This window comes from Empidonax traillii, unplaced genomic scaffold, assembly GCF_003031625.1.
Source record: "Empidonax traillii isolate 1590-97213 ecotype Southwest subspecies unplaced genomic scaffold, ASM303162v1 scaffold176:size2985712, whole genome shotgun sequence".
In the NCBI taxonomy this organism is placed as follows: domain Eukaryota; kingdom Metazoa; phylum Chordata; class Aves; order Passeriformes; family Tyrannidae; genus Empidonax; species Empidonax traillii.
Window position 1 is genome coordinate 230,020 of NW_020955369.1, and position 23,127 is coordinate 253,146.

General features: G+C 34.6%; 1 protein-coding gene across 1 annotated transcript in view; it reads right to left on the reverse strand.

The window, feature by feature from the left end:
- NCAM2 (neural cell adhesion molecule 2) overlaps positions 1-23,127 on the reverse strand; it is a 279,510-nt gene that overhangs the window by 92,586 nt on the left and 163,797 nt on the right. Inside the window, exons 8-9 of the mRNA XM_027886019.1 lie at positions 20,386-20,531; positions 3,655-3,805 (exon numbers count right to left, since the gene is read on the reverse strand). Of these exons, the coding sequence (XP_027741820.1) occupies positions 3,655-3,805; positions 20,386-20,531 (297 nt within the window). The remainder of the gene's footprint in view (positions 1-3,654; positions 3,806-20,385; positions 20,532-23,127) is intronic.

Sequence of the window (23,127 nt, forward strand, 5' to 3'; positions counted from 1 at the left end):
GGCTTCATGTTCACAATCAAATTTTGCAGTTAATGAAATCCATTAGCAAAGAGCGTTTACAAATGATACTTTTATTTTTGATGTAATTTTGATTTATTTTTCATACTTACTATAAGGAATACATATATATGTATATATATACATAATTACTTTACATGGGAAAAACTAAATGCAAAGATGGCTTTGCAGGAAGAAATCCTTCTAAACGCCCCTGGGTTCCCTACAATTCATGTCTCCTTAGCATTTACTTGAGATAAAAGGCAGGGCTAACTGGGCCCAGTTGGTATCAAACCTGATAATCTCTTCCTGTTCCGCAGAACTGCTCTTATCATCAAGAACATCCCCAACAGAGAATAAGGATAAAATATGGAAACTGTTCAATCCTACTGTCAGTTTAGGTCCCTGATAGGGGTCAGTAAGTAAAAAGATGAGACAGTGACACCAGAGCACTCTGTGCCTCCACTAGACCTGTTTAACTGCACTGATATTTAAGGATTTGATGGAACCACGTTCCTCTCCTGACTACACAGACTGTCAAATATATAAAAACATGCAAAGGAAACTGCATTGGCTTTGTTGCTAACTTACAGAAAGGCATAGGTGCATTGGTTGGTTTCATCTAGAAACTATAACAACAATAGAAACAACTAAGTCCTGCTTATTGATTTATATTTTAACTTTAAAATAGATATTGAGCTTTAAATGAGAATATTACTAAAAATAATAAAAAAATCCGTTGAAATGGCTTCACTGCAAGAGTCAGCCATATCTGAAAAAATGCCTCTCAAAACTGGTTTTGGAGAGAACACAACAAAAATAATAGAAGAGAAAATTAAAATATTTTGAAACTTTTTATGTAATTTTGTAAATGAATATTTGAGAAAAAAGAAATCTAGAAGCCCTGATAGCAATCTTTGTAACTGCAGTTAACATGCTGAAAAAATACCACTTGGAAAATACTACAGGGAGAATCAGATCATCTATTTGAAATTGGCTTCATCAAATCTTGCAGCGATTCCCCCTGTTTTTACCAGTTTGCTACAAAACCACAAATGAGTTGTCGAACCCGTAACTTTTGCTGAAACTCCCTGGCCTGCACCTTATGATGTGCAATAACTGGAATGAGGGATAACTATGCCACCTCCTGCATAAAAGAAGGTATTTTTAGTGGAGAAAAGGACTGTTGGTACTTGTCAAAGGACACAGCACTGGATGGAAATGGTGGTAATGAGATGCGGAAAGATTCTTTGAAGAGGCTGTTTCTTTACAGAAATTTATGGCAGAGACTTGACTGATGGGGGATGGGGCTGGAAAGAAGACATTTCCTCTTGAGGACACTATTTTAAAGAACAGAATTCTTCAACATTAAGACAAATGTTTTCTTTCCTGGGCAAGATAAATAAGTTATACTTGCAGTTCATGCAGCAGTGCAAAGTTATTTGCAAAGGAAAGCAAAACATTTCTCTAACTCATTAATCGGAAAATGAATGGAGACAGACCTCAATTATATCACCCTAGAAATATTTTCGTTGCATTATAAAACTCCTGACATAAAGGATTAGAGGAAATTTGTATTTCTGTTATTCAAACACCTGTTCTGGAAAACAATTGGTTTAAACCTCATTAGCAGTTAAGTATTTAAATCTTAAACCTCCAATTTTAGACATGTCATAATACAAATCTTGTGTTATACTTTAAAAATAATAATTACAATGTGTGATATCTCTGACAATAGAATAATATTTCTATGTTCTTTATAAATTGTGTTTCCTTTGAAGTGTAGAAAATTTTGTGCTGTATCAAAAATTGTCTACCAAGGCATAAATTCAGACTTTAAATGATTCCATTTTCTCATACACTATATTTGATTGTTCCCACACACATTTAAAATTAATTCTGCCATACTAGTATGAGACTATGTTACTTTTAAATTCTTACCATCTCTTCTAAAACTTTTACTCTTAAAGGTGTTTTAGATTATAACAATATATTGTATCAATGAAGAGATTTTGTCATGCCCTTCGGAATGGATTCTGTGTTGCTAATAAATTTTTAACTTTCAGTTGTCCATGTTTTATAACATGGGGTGCATTAGATGTCTCTCTTCTGAATATAAAATGTATTAATATTTAATTTTAAAGCACAGCAGCTATATAGCCATAATCAAAGGATATATTTTTTACCAGTATGTGAAGAGTAGGCAGGATTTCACAGAAAAGTTCTAAAAACTTCACTGAATTTGCATTTTTATCTCTTTTTTTTTTCTTTACATACATATAAGTAATTACTAGTGCACTCAATAATAACAAATAGCACTCATAAATAGAGCTAATTAATATGTTCCCAAAATAATATTTTGCAAAGTTCAAATACCTTTCTGTGACTATTGAAGACTAGCTATGTTAAAGCTATTAATTAACACTGCATTTATTTCTCAGGTCTTCTGGGTTGGCAAATCTCTCCATTCCTAACCATTCTTTTTTTTCCTTTCAGATATATTTCCTATGCCACAGTGAGCTCCCCTGTCAAAAAGATGGAACACACAAATGCAAGCTGAAGTCCCCTTCAGAACTCCCCAGTAAATCACTCAGTGGTCTGCAATCCTTACTTATATTTCTGTGCCACACATCCTATTCCAGCTTCTGTCCTCCCACTGGAAAGACTTTTTCTGTTCAGAGACTCAGTTTAAGTAGGCTTGCTCAGACTATATTGGAAATTTATTGGAAACAAATACATCTAGAAAATCTCTACAAAAATGGAACAACAATGAAATAAAGAAATAAAGAAGTTGTTTTGCTTTTGCTTTTTTTTTTTTTTTTTTTTTTTTTTTTTTTTTTTTTTTTTTTTTTTTTTTTTTTTTTTTTTTTTTTTTTTTTTTTTTTTTTTTTTTTTTTTTTTTTTTTTTTTTTTTTTTTTTTTTTTTTTTTTTTTTTTTTTTTTTTTTTTTTTTTTTTTTTTTTTTCCTTTTTCTTTTTTGGAAGACCTTTGCACATGAATTTAAAATACAGTTTGAAGAGACAATTTTCCAGTGGGTTTTTGTATATTTCAGATTTATATCCTCTGATTGGCTTCTAAAGCATCAGACTCTACTAAGGAAAAATAACCCCTTTTTTTACTGGATAAAATTCAAGGGCTTTGAATAAAGACAATCTGTAGAAGAGATTGTCACCAACTTGATAACTCTGGGAGGGGTTATAACAGGGACAAGTACTTTTTAAGGATTAGTAATTCAGAGAACTAGGTGGGAAAAAGGAAAAAAAAAGATACTTTGTTGAATCTTCGAAGGTTAACCTCAAGACTGAACTGCTGCTCAAATCAGTTCTTACCTTATCCTGCTGAACACTTTTCATCCCCAGCAGTCTCAGCAAGCCCAAAGATTTGAAACTCTTAAGCTTAACCTTAAGTTAGTGGGTAATACCACTGGAATATGATTTCAGATGAAATCCTGTCCACTTAAATCACCAACAAGGCTCTTATCAACTTCAGAAAAGACAGGATTCCTCTGCAGAATAACAATCTACAGCACATGCTTTCTATATTTATGCAAATTCAAATACAAAATACCATGAAAAAATGACCTTCCATTAAGAATGTACTTTTTTTTTCTTTCTTTTAAAACAAATTTAAAAGAGAAAACAAAATATTAGAACTTACATTCAATATCAAGGTACATGCTCTTTTGGTGCCCACCAATTCTACTTGCAGCTTCACAGTCATATCTCCCTGAATCTGACAACTTCACATCTTTAATATGCAGTGACGATTTTCCATGCTGCCCTTTGACTTCTATACGGCCATCTGGGCTCTGTTTACATTGATTCAGGAAAAAAGAAGGTTTTATATATTTATATATATGCATATCAATGTAAAATTTATATATTAAACACCATTGATAAGAATGACTGAAAGCATCTCTTCACCTATGGTGAAGTTACTATTGACAGCTAAGCAACTTTTAAATTTTCCAAATAAATTAAAAAAATGTAGAAAAATATGTTCTGTTTCTAGGCACTATAATCAAGGGAATAAGTACATGCTTAAAGGAACATTGTCAAGAGAAACCACAAAATATACCAACTTATGACTTCAAGAGTGAACTCCATAATCAAAACTTCTTTATAATCTCACTCACTGTGTTATGAAGCTGCAGTTTATGAAAATGCATTCATGTAAGATCATTATATTTCAGATTACACTTAGCATTGTCTCTCTGGTCCTCAAAAATACAGCTGTGAAACTGGATAGAAATAACCCCTTTAGATGACAACCAAACCACAAATCCAATCATAGATTTATTTTCACAGTTCACATTTTCTAGTTGGAAACTCACAATTAATAAAAACCTTAAACCATAAATGCAACTGGAAGTTCTGGATTTCAGTTCCATATCATTGCATGGAAAAGGCCAAGAGAGAAAAATAATTTTGGCTTCCAGTTTTCTAGAGCATAAATTTTGTACTTAGCAACTTCATAAAAATCCTTATCCATAAAAACTCTCCCCCCAAAAAAAAAAAAAAAATTATTTGAATTTAAAGTGTATACAAATATTGGGGACAATCGAATAAAATAATTAAAAATTTTTAAAAAAAAAGTCCTCTGCTTGACACTTCTACTTTCATAAAGTAGCATACCTGAGGAAAAAGAAGATAATTTTAATTTGGTCCTGCGCTTTACTGATAGAATCATGGAATGGTTTGGGTTGGAGGGAACCTTAAAGATCATCTCATCCCCCTACCATGGAAAAGGACACTTTCCACTAGACCAGGTTGCTCAGAGCTCCATCTAACCTGGCACTGAACACTTCCAGGGGTGGGCTATCCACAACTTCTCTGGGAAACCTTTGGGAAATTTGTTGTAGGTTTGTTTGTTTGTTTGTTTCCCTTAAGGAAAGTAGAAAAGGGAGGGAAAATTAGTAACTATTTCACTGGATCACATTTAAACTTGAAACGGATTTAATGTTCAATTCTATAGTACACACTCTGGATTTTACTGCTTTTTACACTAAATACTCACCATGTGGTCGCTGATATTTAAGTGGCTGAGCATTTAATTCAGTACAACTGCTTTTTTTACTTAATACAGGAAAAAACACACACAATTAAGATCTTAAAATATTTGATGGAAAGCAGTCAGATAAAGCATTCTGTTTATCACTATTTACATGGAAAAAAAAGTATTCTGATCCTATGTCAGAATCTGAGAACATTGAATTCTGTTTCCTGTGAACTCCTCTCAGCATAGATACATAAATTAGAGATATGGAATTCTAATGCAAGAGCAAAAAAAACATCCTCTGGATTGATAAAAATTAGTAACTAAGACCACTTAGCTGTCATTTATGTAATTTCTAATACTGAAAATTCTTTTTCCATTATATGTTTAAAAAAGGAAAAGTTACCATGCTATTTCTAAACATGTTACAGTAGTGAATATCATGGCTTTTGGAGGGAATTCTTGAGATAATTAAAAAGAAATTTCTTTAAGATAAAATATTAAGTGATAAAACAAGTACTTTCTATGACATAGCTAATAACAGAATTATTTCCCTATGGATGATTTGCTTCTTTTTTCATGCAATAACATAGTCAATTTACATTATTCCCACCTAATATGTAAATACACTTCAGCAATTTAATTTCTGATTTTACTTTGATGACAGATATTTCCCTAAGAAGATACATTTAAAACTGTGAAACAACCTGAGACTATGAATCACAGATACAGTAGTAAATACTGTATTAATGATTCATCAGTTCATTACTAATTCCAACACTTTAATTAACTATTCACACAGATATGAGTTCAAATTCATATTATAAAAGAAAATAATAATGAAAAAAACCACAAAGGTCCTTAAAATAAATAGTTTTTACTAATAAATAGTATTTTTTCAATCTTGTTCTAGTTTATTTATTTTTTAGTATTGCTGGAAAAAATGTTAACTGTAACTAAAATAACTTTCCTATGTTTTTGCATTTTCCAATTCAAATATAGATGACATATTATATCTTAGATATATAGTTAGGACAAAACCCAAACTAATAAATACCCTGAATGATAGAAGATTTTTGTACAACCATATAATTTATTCTCATAATCAAATAAATGGTAAGAAACAGAGGGATTTACTAGGTTCAAAGTCATAAAAATAAATAAAACAGCTACTGTTGGCAAGAAAATTTTACTCAAATTGTCATAAAAATATGCATCTACTAAATATAATTTCTACTTTTTCAAAGCTGTCCCATTGAAATTGCTACCTATTAATAAAAAATGTATTACATGTCTTCTGCTACACTGCTCATAATGTGACATCTTCATGAACAGTTTAAGAAGACCTGTTCCCTGGACCTATTCTGCAGATACTGTTCAACTCTATTTTTTTTTTTTCTGCAAATACGGTCCAATACCTGATTAAAAATACACTGATAGGCTGACATTCCTGAACACAGAAACACATTAAGAAAAACAGTGCAAATACCGACCAAGAACATTCCTTTAAAAAATTAATTAATTAATTAAAGGCAATCTCCTGAAGCAGGTGTCTCTGTTGTCCCATAATATGCTGGAGATTGACACATGCAAATGAAAAATGGTAGTTAGTATGATGAATTTTCCACAAGTACTTCAAAAATACTAGTATGGTTTTATTAAACTGCTTTATGGTGTAAGTCAGTTAATAGAGATGTGGATCCATAATATCAGTGTTCCTATTTAACCTTGAACAGCAAATACACAGTTCCAAAAAGAAGCAACATTAACCTTGGGGTTTGCACCCACCAGAACTTTATAATCTTTGGTAAAGTCTTTCTAAGGTTTATTTCTCCCCTGTGCTCTAATTATGGAGAGCACGATAGCACCTTGTCTGGCATCATAACACACCACAACATGGAGAGGAAGAGACAGCCCACATGGGAACACCAAGTACTTTGCACCTGCCCAGTAATCCTCAGGAAAAAACCCCACCAGGACAAAAGCCTTGGAGCTGCCAGTGGAGACAAATCAAAATATAGATGAAATCTCTATAAATTAATAATGCCAGTTGCTCTCAAGTCTGCCTGAAATAATAATGGATACCTACTAAATTCTTCCTTTCAAATATTATAGTGGGAGAGATGTAGAATACATACTATGCTGTCTTCTGTCAGATTGAGTACCTCTGCTTTTATTTCTTAGTATTAATAAAGAGTATAAAAATGTACAAACCAAAACCTTAGAAAAATCAGAATAATCTCTGTGGTCTAATACTCATTATTTGTGCTCATTCATTGAATTAATTCTCCATCCTAGAGCATGACTAGTCATTGAGGTCTGAAAACATATGTGGACAACACACTTTCATACAGATACACATATTCTTTAGAAAGATCAATTATAAAGTCTATTAACAGCCACTCACACTCTAAAACATGGAAAGAATAACAAAGTCTTCAGAAATCACCTTTTCACAGCATCTTACAGCATCGTAATAAAATCTTAAGAAATCAAAATATTTTTCATCATAAATGTTAATTCGAGAATTTCATAGAATTCATAAATAAAAGTGAGGGTTTTGAGGCTTTAGTGGTGGTTTTTTTACACCCCCCCCCGACCTCATTATGAGCATAAAGCTAAAACACAGCTGACAAATCTTCAGCAGAGACTTTGATAGTGAAGTCAGGTGAAGTTACTTTGTGACTTAATCCACATAAAAAACCCATTCCATCGATTACGAATTTAATACTAAAAAAAAAAAAAACAGCTTCAATTTTGAATACTGATAGCAATCATTGTGAAAGAAAACTCTTCTATAGAGGTCTCCAAGTAAAATTATGCATGACACCACTGAAATATAAAAAGTACCTTCTGAAAAAAAAGAAAAAGTGAAAACTTTCTGCACTTGAAAATATTATTCCTACTTAAAATATGTAGCTAAACCCTACACTAATCAAAAAATGGGAAGTATCCATTTATTTTCAGGTTTGATAAAATTCTTGTCCTGACACATATGCTATTCTACTCCTTGAGTTTTTTTGTCATGCTCTTGATTCCCAAATGTCTCACATCATTTGTAGTTCCACGTGTGAATATTCCACAATGACGCTGATTTGACTGATCTTTGCACAGCTTCAAAATTATAATCCCAAGGCAGCATCAGAGCAATGACAACTCTGCATTTCAAGGGTTCCACATGCAGAGAGAACAGGGAAGCGATGAGACAGTAAGATCCAAAAGGCAACAAGAACAACTTCTGGGACAGAATAACTTATTCAGGTAACATGGAGTGTTCCATCTGCAAAATTCCAGTGCCATTGTAGTAAAATCAGTGTAATTACTCAGAAGGGGACAATTAGCTGATTGTGATGCTTGGAGGTTGTCCTTCATTTACAACTGCAGAAAGCTGTACTTGGGCAGAGGTAGATGCTGTGGTTAGTGGATGAGTTTGAATTACCAGCCACTTCTCCAGCTCCCACTGAGAAAATGTAGCACCAAATGAGATGAAATTGTTTGTCTGCCAAAACTTGCATTTTGAGTTGGCTGAAAACAAGAATGGAAGGTGATAAGAGTTGAAGAAATTGGTGATTCATTTGTAGCTGGATTTTGCTAATATTACTTGGATGGTTTGAGCAGCTGACTTCCTTCCTATCAAGTTTACCATCTGGCTGACTGAAGTACTCCTTTAACCCTGAAGTCCAAGTGCAAGACTGCAAGCAAAAAATACCTTTATTTAAAATCCAGACCAGTTGAATACCTCTAATTTTTTTTCTTCTAATGTTTAAAGCTTATTTGTGACCAAAAAGTGCCATTATTGTCCACAGGTACAACGCTATGGGTTGGTTTTGCCTGTCAAATATTTACCAAATATGTCTTCCAACACCTTGTGTATTTTAGTATTTTAGATGTGCATTGCACATATTAACAACAGAAAAAATGGTGAAGAAACAATGGCTTAGAATTGAGATTGTTGTTTCTTTTGCAAAACATGGAGCAATATACTAAAGTCATTATAAGAATGTATAACTTCAGTAAAAACTGCAGGTCTTTTTAAATTTCCTCCAAAGGATCTGTTTCAGATGAACATCCTTGAAGATCCTCACATTGCAGGGGGGAAGGGTTGAAAAAATCCTGACTCTTCCTTCTTCAGATCAAACTGCCAAAAATTACCAACTCATTGTGTTGTCTTGGTCACATTCCCAGTATACATTACTGAATTTTCAAGGAGAAAACAAATACTGTAAAACAGAATCATCTTTAGAATTTCATGAATCGCATTTTTTTAGTAAGTTTTCTGATTTCAGGTTGTGTTGTTATCCACATGAGAGGAACACTTGAGGTCATACACTTCAGGCTGACACTTTTCATATGGGAGATTTAAGCAGATCGTAATTGCTTGTGAAAACATTTCTTGAAGCAGCATGAAAGATAAGAACTGCAACCTGACATGCTGATACTAAATGATGATAAAATTCCAGAAGTCTATAAAATGCACGTGAGCAGCAGTTCCTAGTCTGAAAATCTACCTTTGATGATGAGAGAAAGGGCTGTTAGTCACAACAGCCATCATCGTGTAGAAGCTGATGGAAGCTCCCTTCTGGATTATGGATGGCATATTCACAATATTTCCCATTCTCTTCAGGTAAATGTATTCTATCCATGCACCTGTTGGAGACAGCAGAAAATTCCAGAGTATTGCTATGTGCATATGCCTTAATGTCCAGTGTTTCAGAATAATGCTACAGTAGTGTCTTGGACTTCAGTGATTTTTATAGGAGACCTTGTGATACTTTTAGAACTGCAGCTTGTTAAATATATATGTCAGCATGCTGCAAATTCCTGAATTTCTTAGGAATTTGGTTTTCCACAAAGAAAAAATTATTGAAGAACCTATTGGTTGTAGATATATAGTGTAACACCAGGGAAGTCACAAAAAAACCTTAATATCGAAGAAAAAACTCAACTGTTTTTTTGATTTTCTGTTCAAGTGATGACACAGGAGTTACTCTTAAAGAATTCAGATTGGAAACAGTAGCAGGTTCTACGCAGGTTGTTAGGTAGCATGTACAATCTCAGGAAAAAAATGTGTTCTTGAATGCTTCATACAACTTTTTGAAATTATGAACTGATTGATATTTCATTGATTCCTGCTGGAATTTCAAACTTAAGTCATTATGCAATGAGATGGCACATGATATCCCGTACAACAACCACTAAGACATGACACTGGAAAATGAACTTTCATTGACTGGTTTTTACTCATAAATGACTATGAAAGAAAAATAATAAAGAGAGAAAATATGATAAATCAGCCACTCTAGATTACTTCTGCTAAAGATGCAAATCACTAGAAAGAAATTACTGATGACTTTTAATGGCAAAAACAGTAGCATCATATGAAAAAACTTGTGGAGGAAAACAGGCATTAGTGCTGGCCATGAAAAATAACAACAGTAACTACAAATGAGTGTTTATAAGGATAGCAGAAATATTACAACTGTATTAATTACATCTGTTCTTTGCAATTAGAAATTCTGCTTCACTCATAAATGCTGTATCCAGTGGTTTTATTCCTAAGAATGTTGCTGTTCTGAATCTACTCCAACACTGCTATAACGCCATTAACACAGGTCTCAGATGGATTCAGCCCAGCAAAACTTCAGGAATAACCCCATCAAGTACAATATTCTTATTCAGTACAGACCTCACATAAAACAGCCACTAAAAAAAAATGATTTTACTATACAATTACATTTTAGTTTAGACAATCAAATCTTATTGTAACTTGATTCTTTGAATAAAAGAGAATGGGACACAGATAATGCTTTGTAAAGCTCTTAGCTCTGTAAATCTCTAAAATGGTAACGGCCCTGCAAATTGGAGTCACAAGGTCTTTTTGCCAAGGATAAATAAGGGAAGACTGTAGCATAGCACAAGGCTCCAAACACACATCCGTGTGGGATCTTGGATCGCTCAGACTTAAAATATTGTGATTTGCCAGAATTTAATCTTCATTCATTACTCAGTCTCTGGGCATCTGGACAAGAACAATCACTATTTTATATACACAGCATTAGTTGCAACAAGCATGGCTGGACTCAGTCACCTCACAGGGCTTTTCCAACCTAGCCGATTCTGTGATTCTGACTAGGAACTTCAACCTGGTCATGTTTCTGTTTGGGTCAGTTCAAATCTGAAGTAAATATTACTTCAGCTGTGGAAATAACTAGTATGGTGAAATTACACCCCACTTCTCAGAGAGAGAGTTATAAAACTTTCCTTCAGGCAGAGATTTGAGCCCTGTATGACTTTCCTATTACTAGGAAAAGCACTGTTACAGTGGAGGTTGGGCCTTGACAGTGGCTGCCTTGATCTGATGTGATTTTAATTTATTTTATGATTGCAAGTCCCTTGTCACCAGGTAAATATCCAAATTTGTTTCCACTTAGCTCTGTGCTAAGTACTTTGTATGGAAAAGGTCTAACTAGAAAACATTAGTTCCTCATTTTAATTGGGACTGGAGGATGCAGTTCTGTAACTTTAGTGACTAACAGGTGAAAACACAGGGAAAAATAAAAAGCAAAGAAACCAAAACAACCTGTGGCTGGACACATATGAAGACAAAATAGGTCTCCAGAGAATACTGGAAGGGTGGCTATAACAAGGAAAAGAAAACCAGGAAACTTCTGTATGCCAATTTTTACTGTAATGTTACTTCCCCCCCCCTCCTCCCACTTTATTACTTAGATAACTCAAATTAAAGTGTTCAAGTCATAACTGGACTAAGCAAAATGTCTTGGTTTATTTTGTTTAAACTGATAACATATTACTTGGGCCAACAACAAATTCTTAGATAAATACAGGTTGCATGCTCCTCTTGCTCACAAAACTTTTCTGTAGGAATGTATAGCAACCTATAAAATTAATACTACTGAAAAAATCTCAGAGTTTAATTCATGTATATATGCATTCATTTCATGTTCACAGAAGTCAGGTGCAAAACATGACAAAGTTTAGCTTTAGCTATAGGAATAGAATAGCAGATATAACACAGAGCAGCAAAATGTGTGCTTTGTTTGGGAAAAGATAAATAAATCACAATTTGAGTTTCTGGTTTGTTCAGTAGTTGTATGCAGTTTGGGATCCCTTCCAGTTTATTGCAAAGCTTATGCATATTTTATAAAAATGACTAAGGCTAGACAGAAGATAGGAAGTCTGTCTGGAAACTGGGGGGAGGTGGAGCCCTGCAGGGGCATATGCAAGAAACAAGGCTTGCTTAGGGGAAGGAAAGTCACAGAAAGCCAGAAATGCAGAATTTCAGTCGCAAGGAGAAGGGCATTGTCAACAGGATACAGATGCTGACCTCACAGATCAAACAATCTTCACTCACAAACCCTGATAGTTCTGCAGGGCTTTTTGCAACTGAAGAAACAAAAGGAAATTATTGCAGTAGCAAGCAAAATGGAGAAAGGGAGCTAACCTGGACCTATCTGAAAGGACATTAGCTTTCTACTTATTTAATTGGTATCCAACACACTTTCTCTATTTACATTTCTAAATTTATTTATAAGTATGCCTATAAATAAAAGATCATACTGGACATATCAGCCAAATTGGATGGAAATCATGATGGAAAAATGTCTTCTTATTAAAGTTTGAAACAAGTTGGAAAGCAAAGATTGCAACATGGAATCACAAAACTCTACATCGTGCTGTCGGGGAAATATCATAGAGAACCAAAACCTTTGAACCAACCTATTGCTTATTTCCAGCCAGCTTACAGCCTTGCCTACTCAATTGCACAGGTTGGAAACTCAAGGAGTATATATTATTGAATGAAATTATCAGAAGTTATGTATAGTATATCACTGGAGAAACTGATCTGTAACAACACATAAATTGAAGAGACCACGAGGTTAAATTAATCTCAGCTAAAATATTAGTCACAGCTTTAGGATTCTCTGGTACACAGGCAAACTGGGAGGGGAGACTGGGACCTGGAGGAAAGGAATCAGTTTCTGGATGAGGAAGGGGAGAAAAAAAGAGGAGTAAGGAAAAAAGTGTGAGAAACAGCCCCGCTGACACCAAGGTGGGAGGAGGAGATGCCCCAAGTGCTGGAGCAGAGGATTCTCCTGAAGCCTGTGGAGAAGACCTTGACAAGAAGGTTGTCCCACTGAAGCCCATGAAGGTACACGGTGGAGAGGATGTTGATACTGCAGCTCGTGGAAGAAACAAAGTTACCAATAAAAATGCCTAAAAATATATTTGCTGAGGATATCTCAAGAGTAAAAAAAAATAAAAATCAAAACAAAACACAGGCAAATAATATTTTGGCACTTGCAACAAGACAAATGGTGAACATGTAATATTTTAAAATCACAGAATCACATTTTGACGAATACAATGATAAAGGTAATAAAAGGAATAATCTAATTATATAAATCCATACATTTTTATCCATAATTTGGAAATACTTTTAAAAATACTTATGGCGTATTTGCTAAAGGCTATGACCTGCAAGTTTAAAAATTCTTAGAGAAACTCACGAATCTGAAAGTTCTTAGAGGTCTTAATTTTAAATGCCTACAGTATTGCTTTTGGTTAAAGTTGCAATACTTTTATCTCAATACAAGACTGCTAAAGCTCTGGTGTTATTGAAATGACTCTGAATTTGTGACAGGGAAGCACTGACAGCTATGGTATAAATAACATCACATGTTCCATACTGTAAGTATTGTGTTTATCTAATCAGAATATATGCTAATTCTTTGATTATTATTATTATTATTATGATTATTTGTCTCTACATTTAAAAGGTCCAAAGGAAGTCAGTGTAGTTCCTGATGAGATTCTGTATTTATTTTCCCATTTTCTAAATTTAAGCAGAAAATACACTTTGATCAACAGACTGTAACACTGAGACTTCTTAAATGCACTGGTAAAATGGTATTTATTCAGTTTGGAACTCTAGATATTCACAAAACTGTATTCTTAATGCAAATTTCTATATTAAATATCCACTTTTGTATATTATTTTAAGAAGAGGAACGTTTATAGAATACTATGATAATTCAAACAACTTTTACCAAGTAATATAATCCTGAGGGCTTTTAGATCATCAGCTTGCAGTAAGGAAGGTAAAGATTACCACATGCTACTAATTCTTTGACATAAATGTCAAAACTTTACTTGCACATGCAGGAATTTGTAAAAAGACAGAAAAAATATTATTGTTAATAACATTATTTATGGAACATTTAGAAATTTTAATAACAGAAGTTGAGTCCCGCATAGATGGGAGTTATTTTGACCAAGAATCAAAGCTCAAACCTGTAATTCATTTACACAGTCCTAAGAAATGTTGTTTGCTGAATCTGTCAGTAAGGGATGCTGCAGAGTCTTCCCTTTGTACATCATCATTATCATGTTAAAGTGCCATAGTTTGACAATTTGAAATCTGAGGACTGTATTTGAAATCTGAGAAATGGTATTATTAGGAAAAACAGTTTATGAACAGACGTACACAGAGAGATAGTACAGTAAAATTGTGACAGGAAAATATGTTGTTTTGTTGTTGTTTTTTTTTTTTAAGCAAACTAAGTATGTTAATAAATTATTAAGAACTAACTATTACGCAGACTTTTAGAGAGTTTATTAAACACATCAAACAACAGATTGAAAAATAGAATTCAGGCCACTTGATGTCATCCTATTTTCTCTTAATATATAAGGGTACTTAAACTGTCATTCGGGTCAGGAAAACTGCTGACAGGTTTTAACAGTGTAAAATACATTTTGCCAGCGTTGCACTTCTGATTGTGCCATTGATTGTGCTCGTTACCTGTGCAGGCAGCATGTATAAAACACAACATTTTTGAAGTCTCTGGAGAATATCCTACCAGTGACTAACAACTCCAACTGGCAACAGCCTACAAAGTGTGGATGCATTACTTAAGGTATTATCAGGTACAGGATCTCTATTTCGTCAAACAAGTAACAGCTCTTTGGAAGTTCTTAAACCATTAGCGGACAATACAACTGATACATGGGCAGAACCTCATGAAACAATCTTTTGTGTTGTGGAAGACATGAATGAATATTCAAGTCCACGCTTCCCTGATATTGCAGGAAATGTTGGTCCAAAAAGAAGTTCCCTAATACTTTCGCTCTTCTTTAGTGTAACAGACCTAATATCAACACTTATGACTAAATGGGAAAACCTACTATTGGAAGGGAAAGAAAGGCCATTTCCAAGCCTGCACAGCTTTATTTCAACCAGTAAATACAGCACCATGATCCACAGAAAGTAGCCAAAAATATCTGCTTGGTGCATAGGTAGTACATAAACAAACAGATTAAATGGGAGACAATTTTAAAATTTTAAATATAAACATGGTAGAAATAGGATTACTCATTTACAGAATGGATAAAAACTTTGTACTTAATTTAAGGTATCACATTAAACAACTGATTAAATTAGTCATGTTCCTAAATAAATGTCTTTCTTTCCCTAGGTTAAGCTTTTAATTCAGAAGAGTTATTAAATTTTAGATTTTCTTGCCTTTTTGTCTTCTTTAAATAATCAACAACTTAATCTCTGTTTACTTAATTTTTCCCAGTGGAAAAAAACCCTTAAAGTTTTACTGAAAGATGATTGATTGGGCTCCTTAAGAACTTGCAAATACCCACATTTCCTTGCATCTTTCCTACTGGAATGCTTCCTCGGGTCACCAAGGAAGGCTGCCCTTCATTTCCAGCTGCATACAATCCTACTCCTCCAAACTCAATCTTCCTACTAAAATTCTGTCACCTCTCCAAACTGTGCACTTCACTTATGGCTCCTTCTAGTTACCAAAGAGTTTGTCCCAACTCCCTAGTAGTGTAGCTGAGCATGCCATAGTAAAGATGAAGAAGCACCAAACCACATGCAGATTTCCACGGATCAGCTGGCTCCTGAGAGTCTCCTATTCAGTGCTCACATGTGCTCCATTATTTGCATATGCTGCAGGGTAAAAATCTGTATATTCTCAACAGTACTAATTACCCAACATTAAAGGCGACCCTATGGCCCAAGTCCATTTGTTTACCTTCTCCTTCCAGTCATAATATTTTCGCTTTCATAGCCTTAACATGTGAAGCCCACTAAGATTTGTTTGTGGGTTAAAAACAGAACAACTTTTGAGGCCTGATTGAATTGTTTGCAGAGTGTCTCAATTGCATAATGAAATGTAACTGCAGCTGGCTACATAAATTGTTCTGGCCTTAAGGCCTGTGCTAATATTGCAGCAACAAAAATATTCTATGATTCTATGAAAGTAGAAGCTTTTCACACAATATGTAGTTGAAACATGTTATAACAATTTTCTGCAATATGACAAAGAGACTTGCCTCTTACATTTTTCCAATTATTCAAAGGAGAATAATTTACAAAGAGAAGTATTTGTACAGCTCAGTAAAAGAAAGATGTCTCCTGGAATCAATTAAAATACCCTAGATATATCTATGTTTTTTTTGTGATTCATTTCAAATAAAGACCTGATCCTTGATGAGAAAGAATTTAAAAGCACACTCATTACTGTCTAAAAAGAAAGACAACATATGTCATTGGCACTGTAACACTGTCTTTTTTTGTGCAGAATCAGCATAAACAGGAAAAATTCTGATTTTTTTTTTTTTGTTATCTTTTGTAATGATTTGTAGTGGCTGAAGAGGAGCTAAAAGGCTTGAGGAAAAAACAAAGGATAAAAGGAAAACAGTATAAGATACTTGAGAGACATTCAGAATTTTAAATACAGTAAAAAGTACAGTAAAAATTAGAGAATAAATCCGTATCTTAAAACCAACAACCAAGTTGCAACTGGGATCTCTCTGTACTGACTTCTTTCATTCATTGTGTGTGTTTAGATCCCAAATTCTTCAGGGTATTCAGCATAGGTCTCTTTGGACACATGCTGCATACAGGGTAGCCACTGTCTCATATCAAGCTGCATTTGTTATTGTAATTTGTATTCCAAAACAGGACTTGAAATGGCAATTACAAACAACACTGGTCAGCTTTCATATTTCTGCTAGAATTAGATACCATGAAAGTAGAGCATTAAACTCTGCCCTCACAGTTCTGCAGGATTCAGAAGAATCAATGACACCTTTGTACCACTGATCAGGACATGTTCTCCTTCAGGGATGTGTGTAGATATCTATGTGCATGTCCAAAACCCATTCTACAAGTGATTATGGCAAATCAAATCAAATCCAATCACTGCCTTTCCTTCTGTTCTAAAAAAAAACCCCAACTCTTCTCCTGCCTCCTCTTTTTCACTGAGAGAAGGGCCAGGCCTGCTGGATGCAGGGTGGTCTGTAGGAACACAGCATTTTAAATCCCAGCTGGAAGGGGCACAGCCAGGCTGGCACATTAGTGCAGGGACATGCAGTGCTGGGGAGCTGGGGACAAGAAGAGCAGAGGCAGAGTTTTGGCTTGACACTGAAACAGCAGCTAAAGCTCTGATCTTGGACTAAATTCTCATTTCCACACCTATAAGGGTGAAACAAACACCTTCCATCATGCACAGCCATGAATTTACTCAGCCTTACCCCCTTCTAATGTGTTTATGGGTTAAAAAAGGCATAGAAGGATGAGAGAGGTCATCTAATGTGACCTCCTGGAAAACTTTTACTTGACTTTCAAGAGAGGTCAGAAGAAAGGGAAAGATCTTTATATTTCAAATTGTCAGTGAAAGAGGGAATACACACTATGTGGTAGATTATTCCAAAGGCTAACTGATAAAAGGAGAGAGGAAAAGGCCTCTTTGCTTCTGATTTGAACTCACTTGGCTTCAGCTTTCAAATACACACTTCTGAAGTACTGAAAACCCTTTATCAAAGCTGTTTTTCCAAAGAGAGAATTACAGAGCTCTTACTCATTAATATTATCCTCCTTAAGCCCAGATGGGTTACTTCTTTGGTCTATAAGTTTGGTGCATATTTTCCATTCTTTAGGACACAATAATTTCAAAACTCGGGAAAGCCCACGTCCCACTTAAAAGACCTGTCACTGGAAAGAAAACATTTTGAATCCACATGGGCTAAGAAAGATCTCACATTCAGCCTTCTTTCCTTGTCCACATGAGGTACATTTGCATTTTAGCAAAACAAGAACAACATGATTGAGGAGATACATACTAAAATTAATAGGAGTATAATTAAAAAGTAAGAACAGCAGTTTCTGTGTTCTTTAATCATCATCATGTTAATTTTATAGCATGAGCAGTTCTTCCATCTTCTATGGAAAAAAATCATCCCCTAAAGATGATCTTAATTCAACAGAAATGTTGAATAAGGTGCAGTTTATACCAAGAATGTTTTAAAATTGGCAGGAATTCAAAAGATGAATCCACTGAATGTCGATGATAATCTTTATGCTTATGCATAACGTATTTTGTCTTGTGATTGGATATTACTTCAAAAGTTATTACACATAAGTAATAATTTCAATTTAAGACTATTCTATGTTGCTCCCCCTCTTCCCACATTTTCTTCAATTCACCTTTCCCTTTTCTTTCTGTGTACAAAATATTACTGTATTATTCAACAATTATTCAACAACTAAATCACTGCCAGTTTTGTTCCCTAGTCACCTAATTTGGTAGGAAAGCACAAGCCAAGCCTTTGGCACCCTAAAGCTGGAGGACCACAGGGCAAATGTAGCAGCATATTTTATAGTTCAAGAACATATACAGTATTTCAGAACATTTATTCAAGATTCAGCAAAAACTCTCCCATGAGCAAAACACAAAGTTATTTCATTGGCAAGAACAAAGGAAACCACATAGCTGTATTTATTCTCACTCTTTTTTATCTTCTACATAGAGTATGTCAGCACACAGGTAGGAAATGAATATAGATTTTTGTCTGGTTGTCAGTATTATTGAGTTGAACTACAGTTCAGAGAATACTACAGCAACGTGTGTGACAGTTTAACCACCTGCACTTGGAATTAGGAATGTGATACTGTCCTATATAAGCACTGGATAAATTTCAGGTTTAAACTGCACCAATATTTTTAAGCTTGTTCCTGCTATTTGCTCTTCTTTTCAACGTCTGTTGTAACAAAGTTATTTCAGGACAATTTCAAACATAAGTGAGAGGTCACGTTTGTAACCTTCGAACCAAGTATAGTGTCTGCAGGTCAGAAAGGTGACCTTTAATTGGAAATATTGAAGGAAGAGAGAAATTGCTTTATTTCAATGCAAAATTGTTAGAAAAAATAATATATAGATACTGTTATATTGCTCCAAAATGGAAATCACAGAGCAGGAAAATAGTAGACAGAGCCTCAGAAATTGCCTCAGTTCCAGGAAAGGTCAAGTCAGAGATTAGACCAGACTAGACATTCTCCTTCAGAACAGAAATAATGAAAGTACATAAGTCCTTAATATACAGCAATTCCCTATAAATTGAGTGAGTTATTACATATCTAGTTCCCTCAGTGGCATGATTGCTGCATAGGTTTTCAACTGGTTTTTTTTTTTTTTTTTTTTTTTTTAAGCACCAGCTAAGAATATGCAAAAATCTGCAAGAAGACTGTATTTGATTATTTGGAGTAAAAATTCTAAATTAGTTAGCCAGAAAGATTGTATCTCTTACTTTAACCAGTACAGAGAAATTCTGCAGCTTATGTCAGGAAATTAGGAAGAAAATACTTGTTCAAATACTAAAAGAAAAATATTTTTAAAAAGAGGAAATGAAAACGAGCTCTGTAGAAACAGCTTGCTGTCTACATGGTTAGGAGTAACACCACACTGTGCCCTTTTCCTTTCACCATTCCATCTAATTACAGCTCTTGTTCCCACAGTAACTGACTTTCTTCATTGTCATACTGCAATCTATCTCTACTCAACTTTCTTTTGTAATAAAACATGAAAATTGGGAAAAAATGGGAAAATAGGCTCAGTTTTTCCTCTGTGCTAGGAAGACTAAAAAAATTAAAAAAAAAAGAAAAGAGAAAAATAGAATGAAAAAAATGAAGTGGGAAATAAAGAAATCCAAAGTATTCAGATTTTTTAATTTTAGATATCTATAAGCTCCACTTCATTTTGAGGATTACTGGACAGAGTCCAAATATACTGAAGAAGGGCTATGTGTAGCCATTATGAAATTGAAACCATTAGTAGGGATTATGTATGGATGAAAATTTAAGCCTGTAGAGACAAATTACCTTTATTGCCTTTTTTTTTTAATTTTATTTCAAATTTAGAATCTCCATGTCTCTCTTACTACCTAGGAAAACAGCAATTCCTTCTAATTCCAGAGGAATCTAGAATTATCTATCTCCAAATTAATTTTCCACTTGCAAAAAGAAGATTAGCCAGACAATAGATATTTAGACATTTAATACATTAAATGCAAATTTACCTTGTCACCTTCAGAGAAAGTCATTCCATCAGAGGCCCTTTTCCAAGTAATCTCTGGGATAGGTTCTCCTTCTGCTTCACAGATGAGGGTTGCTTTCCCATTCTCAAAAGTGGTTTCATTTTTAAGTTGTATTATTTGAGGCTGCACTGTTGAAAATACAAATTGCATTACTGATCCTGCACAAAGAATGTCATCTCAAAATTTACCTTTAAAACCCTTTTCATTTTTTTTCCCTTCTGGGATAGTGTTGTCCTGCCTTGGTTGCTGTGTTTGTGTGCTTTTTTTCCCTCTTGGGCACAAGCCAGCCCTCACTGCTCTCTGGCAGTTCAGGAATGAAGCAAAGGTTCAGTGATTCCATGACGATCCTGCACCTGAGCAGGAATAACCCCATGTAGCAGTGCAGGCTGGGTGCTGACTGGCTGGAAAGCAGCTCTGTAGAGAGGGCCCAGAGGGTCCTGGTGGTCAAGAAGCTGAGAATGAGCCAGCAATTCACCCTTGAGGATCAGGGGTCTCATCCATGTGTATAAACACCTGATAGAGATGAGTGCAGGCAGAGCCAGAACCTTCTCAGCGGTGCCCAGTGACAGAACAACAGCCAATGGCACAAACTGAAACACAGAAAGAGGGAAAACCTGAGGGTAACTGAGGAGCAGAACAAGCTGCCCAGGAGATTGTGCAATCTCCATCCTTGAGGATACTGAAAACACAGCTAGACTTGGTCCCAAGACACCTGCTCTGGCTGACTCTGGACTAGATGGTCTGCAGAGTTGCTTTCCTGACTCAGGAATTCTTTGATTCCATGATAATCTGTGTTTGTCCTTAAATGCAAATTATTCAGGAAAAAAATAAAAAAAAGCATTATTACTATTCATGGACTTTGATCCTTAGCAATGTTTAACTGTCTTAAATAAATTACAGAATTTAACTAAATCCCCCAATAAAAACCACATCACACTGGTATTACCACTTTTAAGAACTGAAGAGTCCTCTGAGCCAAAGCTGTTAATCCTTGCTTACCAACTATACAAGTGGTAAAACACATTGAAAGATTCCAGGTATTATTTATGTTCTTCAAATCATTTCACTTTATAGCCTCAATTACACAGGAACTACAGCTCTCAGTCTATACTTTATCTTGCAAGGTTATTTACATGTACAACACAATTTCTGGTTGCATGTCGACACTTGTACTTCAAGGACTTATCTGTACAACATCACAAAAGAACTCTGTTGTAGAACTCTGCACAGAATATCACTCCCTTCCATGGCATTCAAATATCTTCAGTAAATATCTTTTGGTCTTATACATTACTTCATGTATAATGATTACTAAATTTCTCTGAACCTATCCACTTTACACATTGAATGAGGCACTCATCCCACTGGAAAACCTTCCATGTAGTCCTATAATAAGAATATGACTCATTAAATTTACACCCAAAAGCCAGGAATTCAGACTATAAGAGCAAATCAAATTTTGGCAGCTCTTAACATTGACTTTATCAGCTTTCAGTACATTTATTGAAAACAACGTATTTTCTATGTATTTTTTTCTGAGTTTTGCTTTGGAGGAAGCAGTACAATAGTATACTCCATATGAAACAGAAAATAAAGAGATCTAACCTGTTTTCCAAGAGCCTTATTAAAGTATAGCTATGCAGAAGAGCAATATTGGCTTTTGTTAATGGATCAAAAGCGGAAAGAGAGTCATTAAGGTAGGAATGGACTCCAGGAGGTCATCTTGACCAACCTCCTCATCCACAGTGTCAACAGACACTGTTCAGGTCAGATTACTCAGGGATTTGTGGAGCACTGTCTTGAGAAATGCCAAGAACAGAGACTGCACTGCCCCTCTCACCAGCCAGTTGCAGTGAGGAATGTTTTCCTTATGTCTTGTCTCCTGTTTCATTTAATAAGCACTATTTCATTTATGGCCCTTGTCTCACAGATAGATGCTGCATTTAGCATCACCAAGAAGAACAATAAAACCAGGCTCAAACTTGCTATCTTTAGATACATCACCCACCTCTCTTTTATCCACTTCCACCCCACCATTCTTGTCTCACTCCTTATCTCTTTTCTGCACACTCCTCCTGTTGCTTGTCTACACTCTATTCAGTGTTGACTATTATGAATAAACTATTGTATGTTTACTGCACAGAGATTAACAAGTAGCGTTTTACCTAAGAAAAGACTGAACTAATATCCTGCTTCGTTAATATATAACTATGGTGAGTGACATCATGTGCAGAAAGAAAACACCCGAGCGATCAGGGGTTCTCGAAATGTCAACTAGATCCAGATTTATTGGATGCAGCAGCAGGATATCAATTTGGCTGAGAAAATATGAAACTCTCCTCTGTGATTCAACAAAGGATGTCAGTGGAAAGAACTAAAAACAAAAAAAGAATTTGAGACAAGACAATTATGTTAAACTTCAAAATAACTTCAATTATTACTCTCACTTTCAGGATCATCCAAATGCCTATGAAATATTTGACCTTGGCACTCAGACACTGTATTCCTGCAGCCATATCACCTGTCTACAATATAATCTGTTCTATCCTTTCATTCCCTTGATATAATATCATCCCTGGAAAAAAAGAAAAGAGCTAAGGCAGATATATAATTTAAAAAAAAAAAAAAAAAAAAAAAAAAAAAAAAAAAAAAAAAAAAAAAAAAAAAAAAAAAAAAAAAAAAAAAAAAAAAAAAAAAAAAAAAAAAAAAAAAAAAAATCATCAC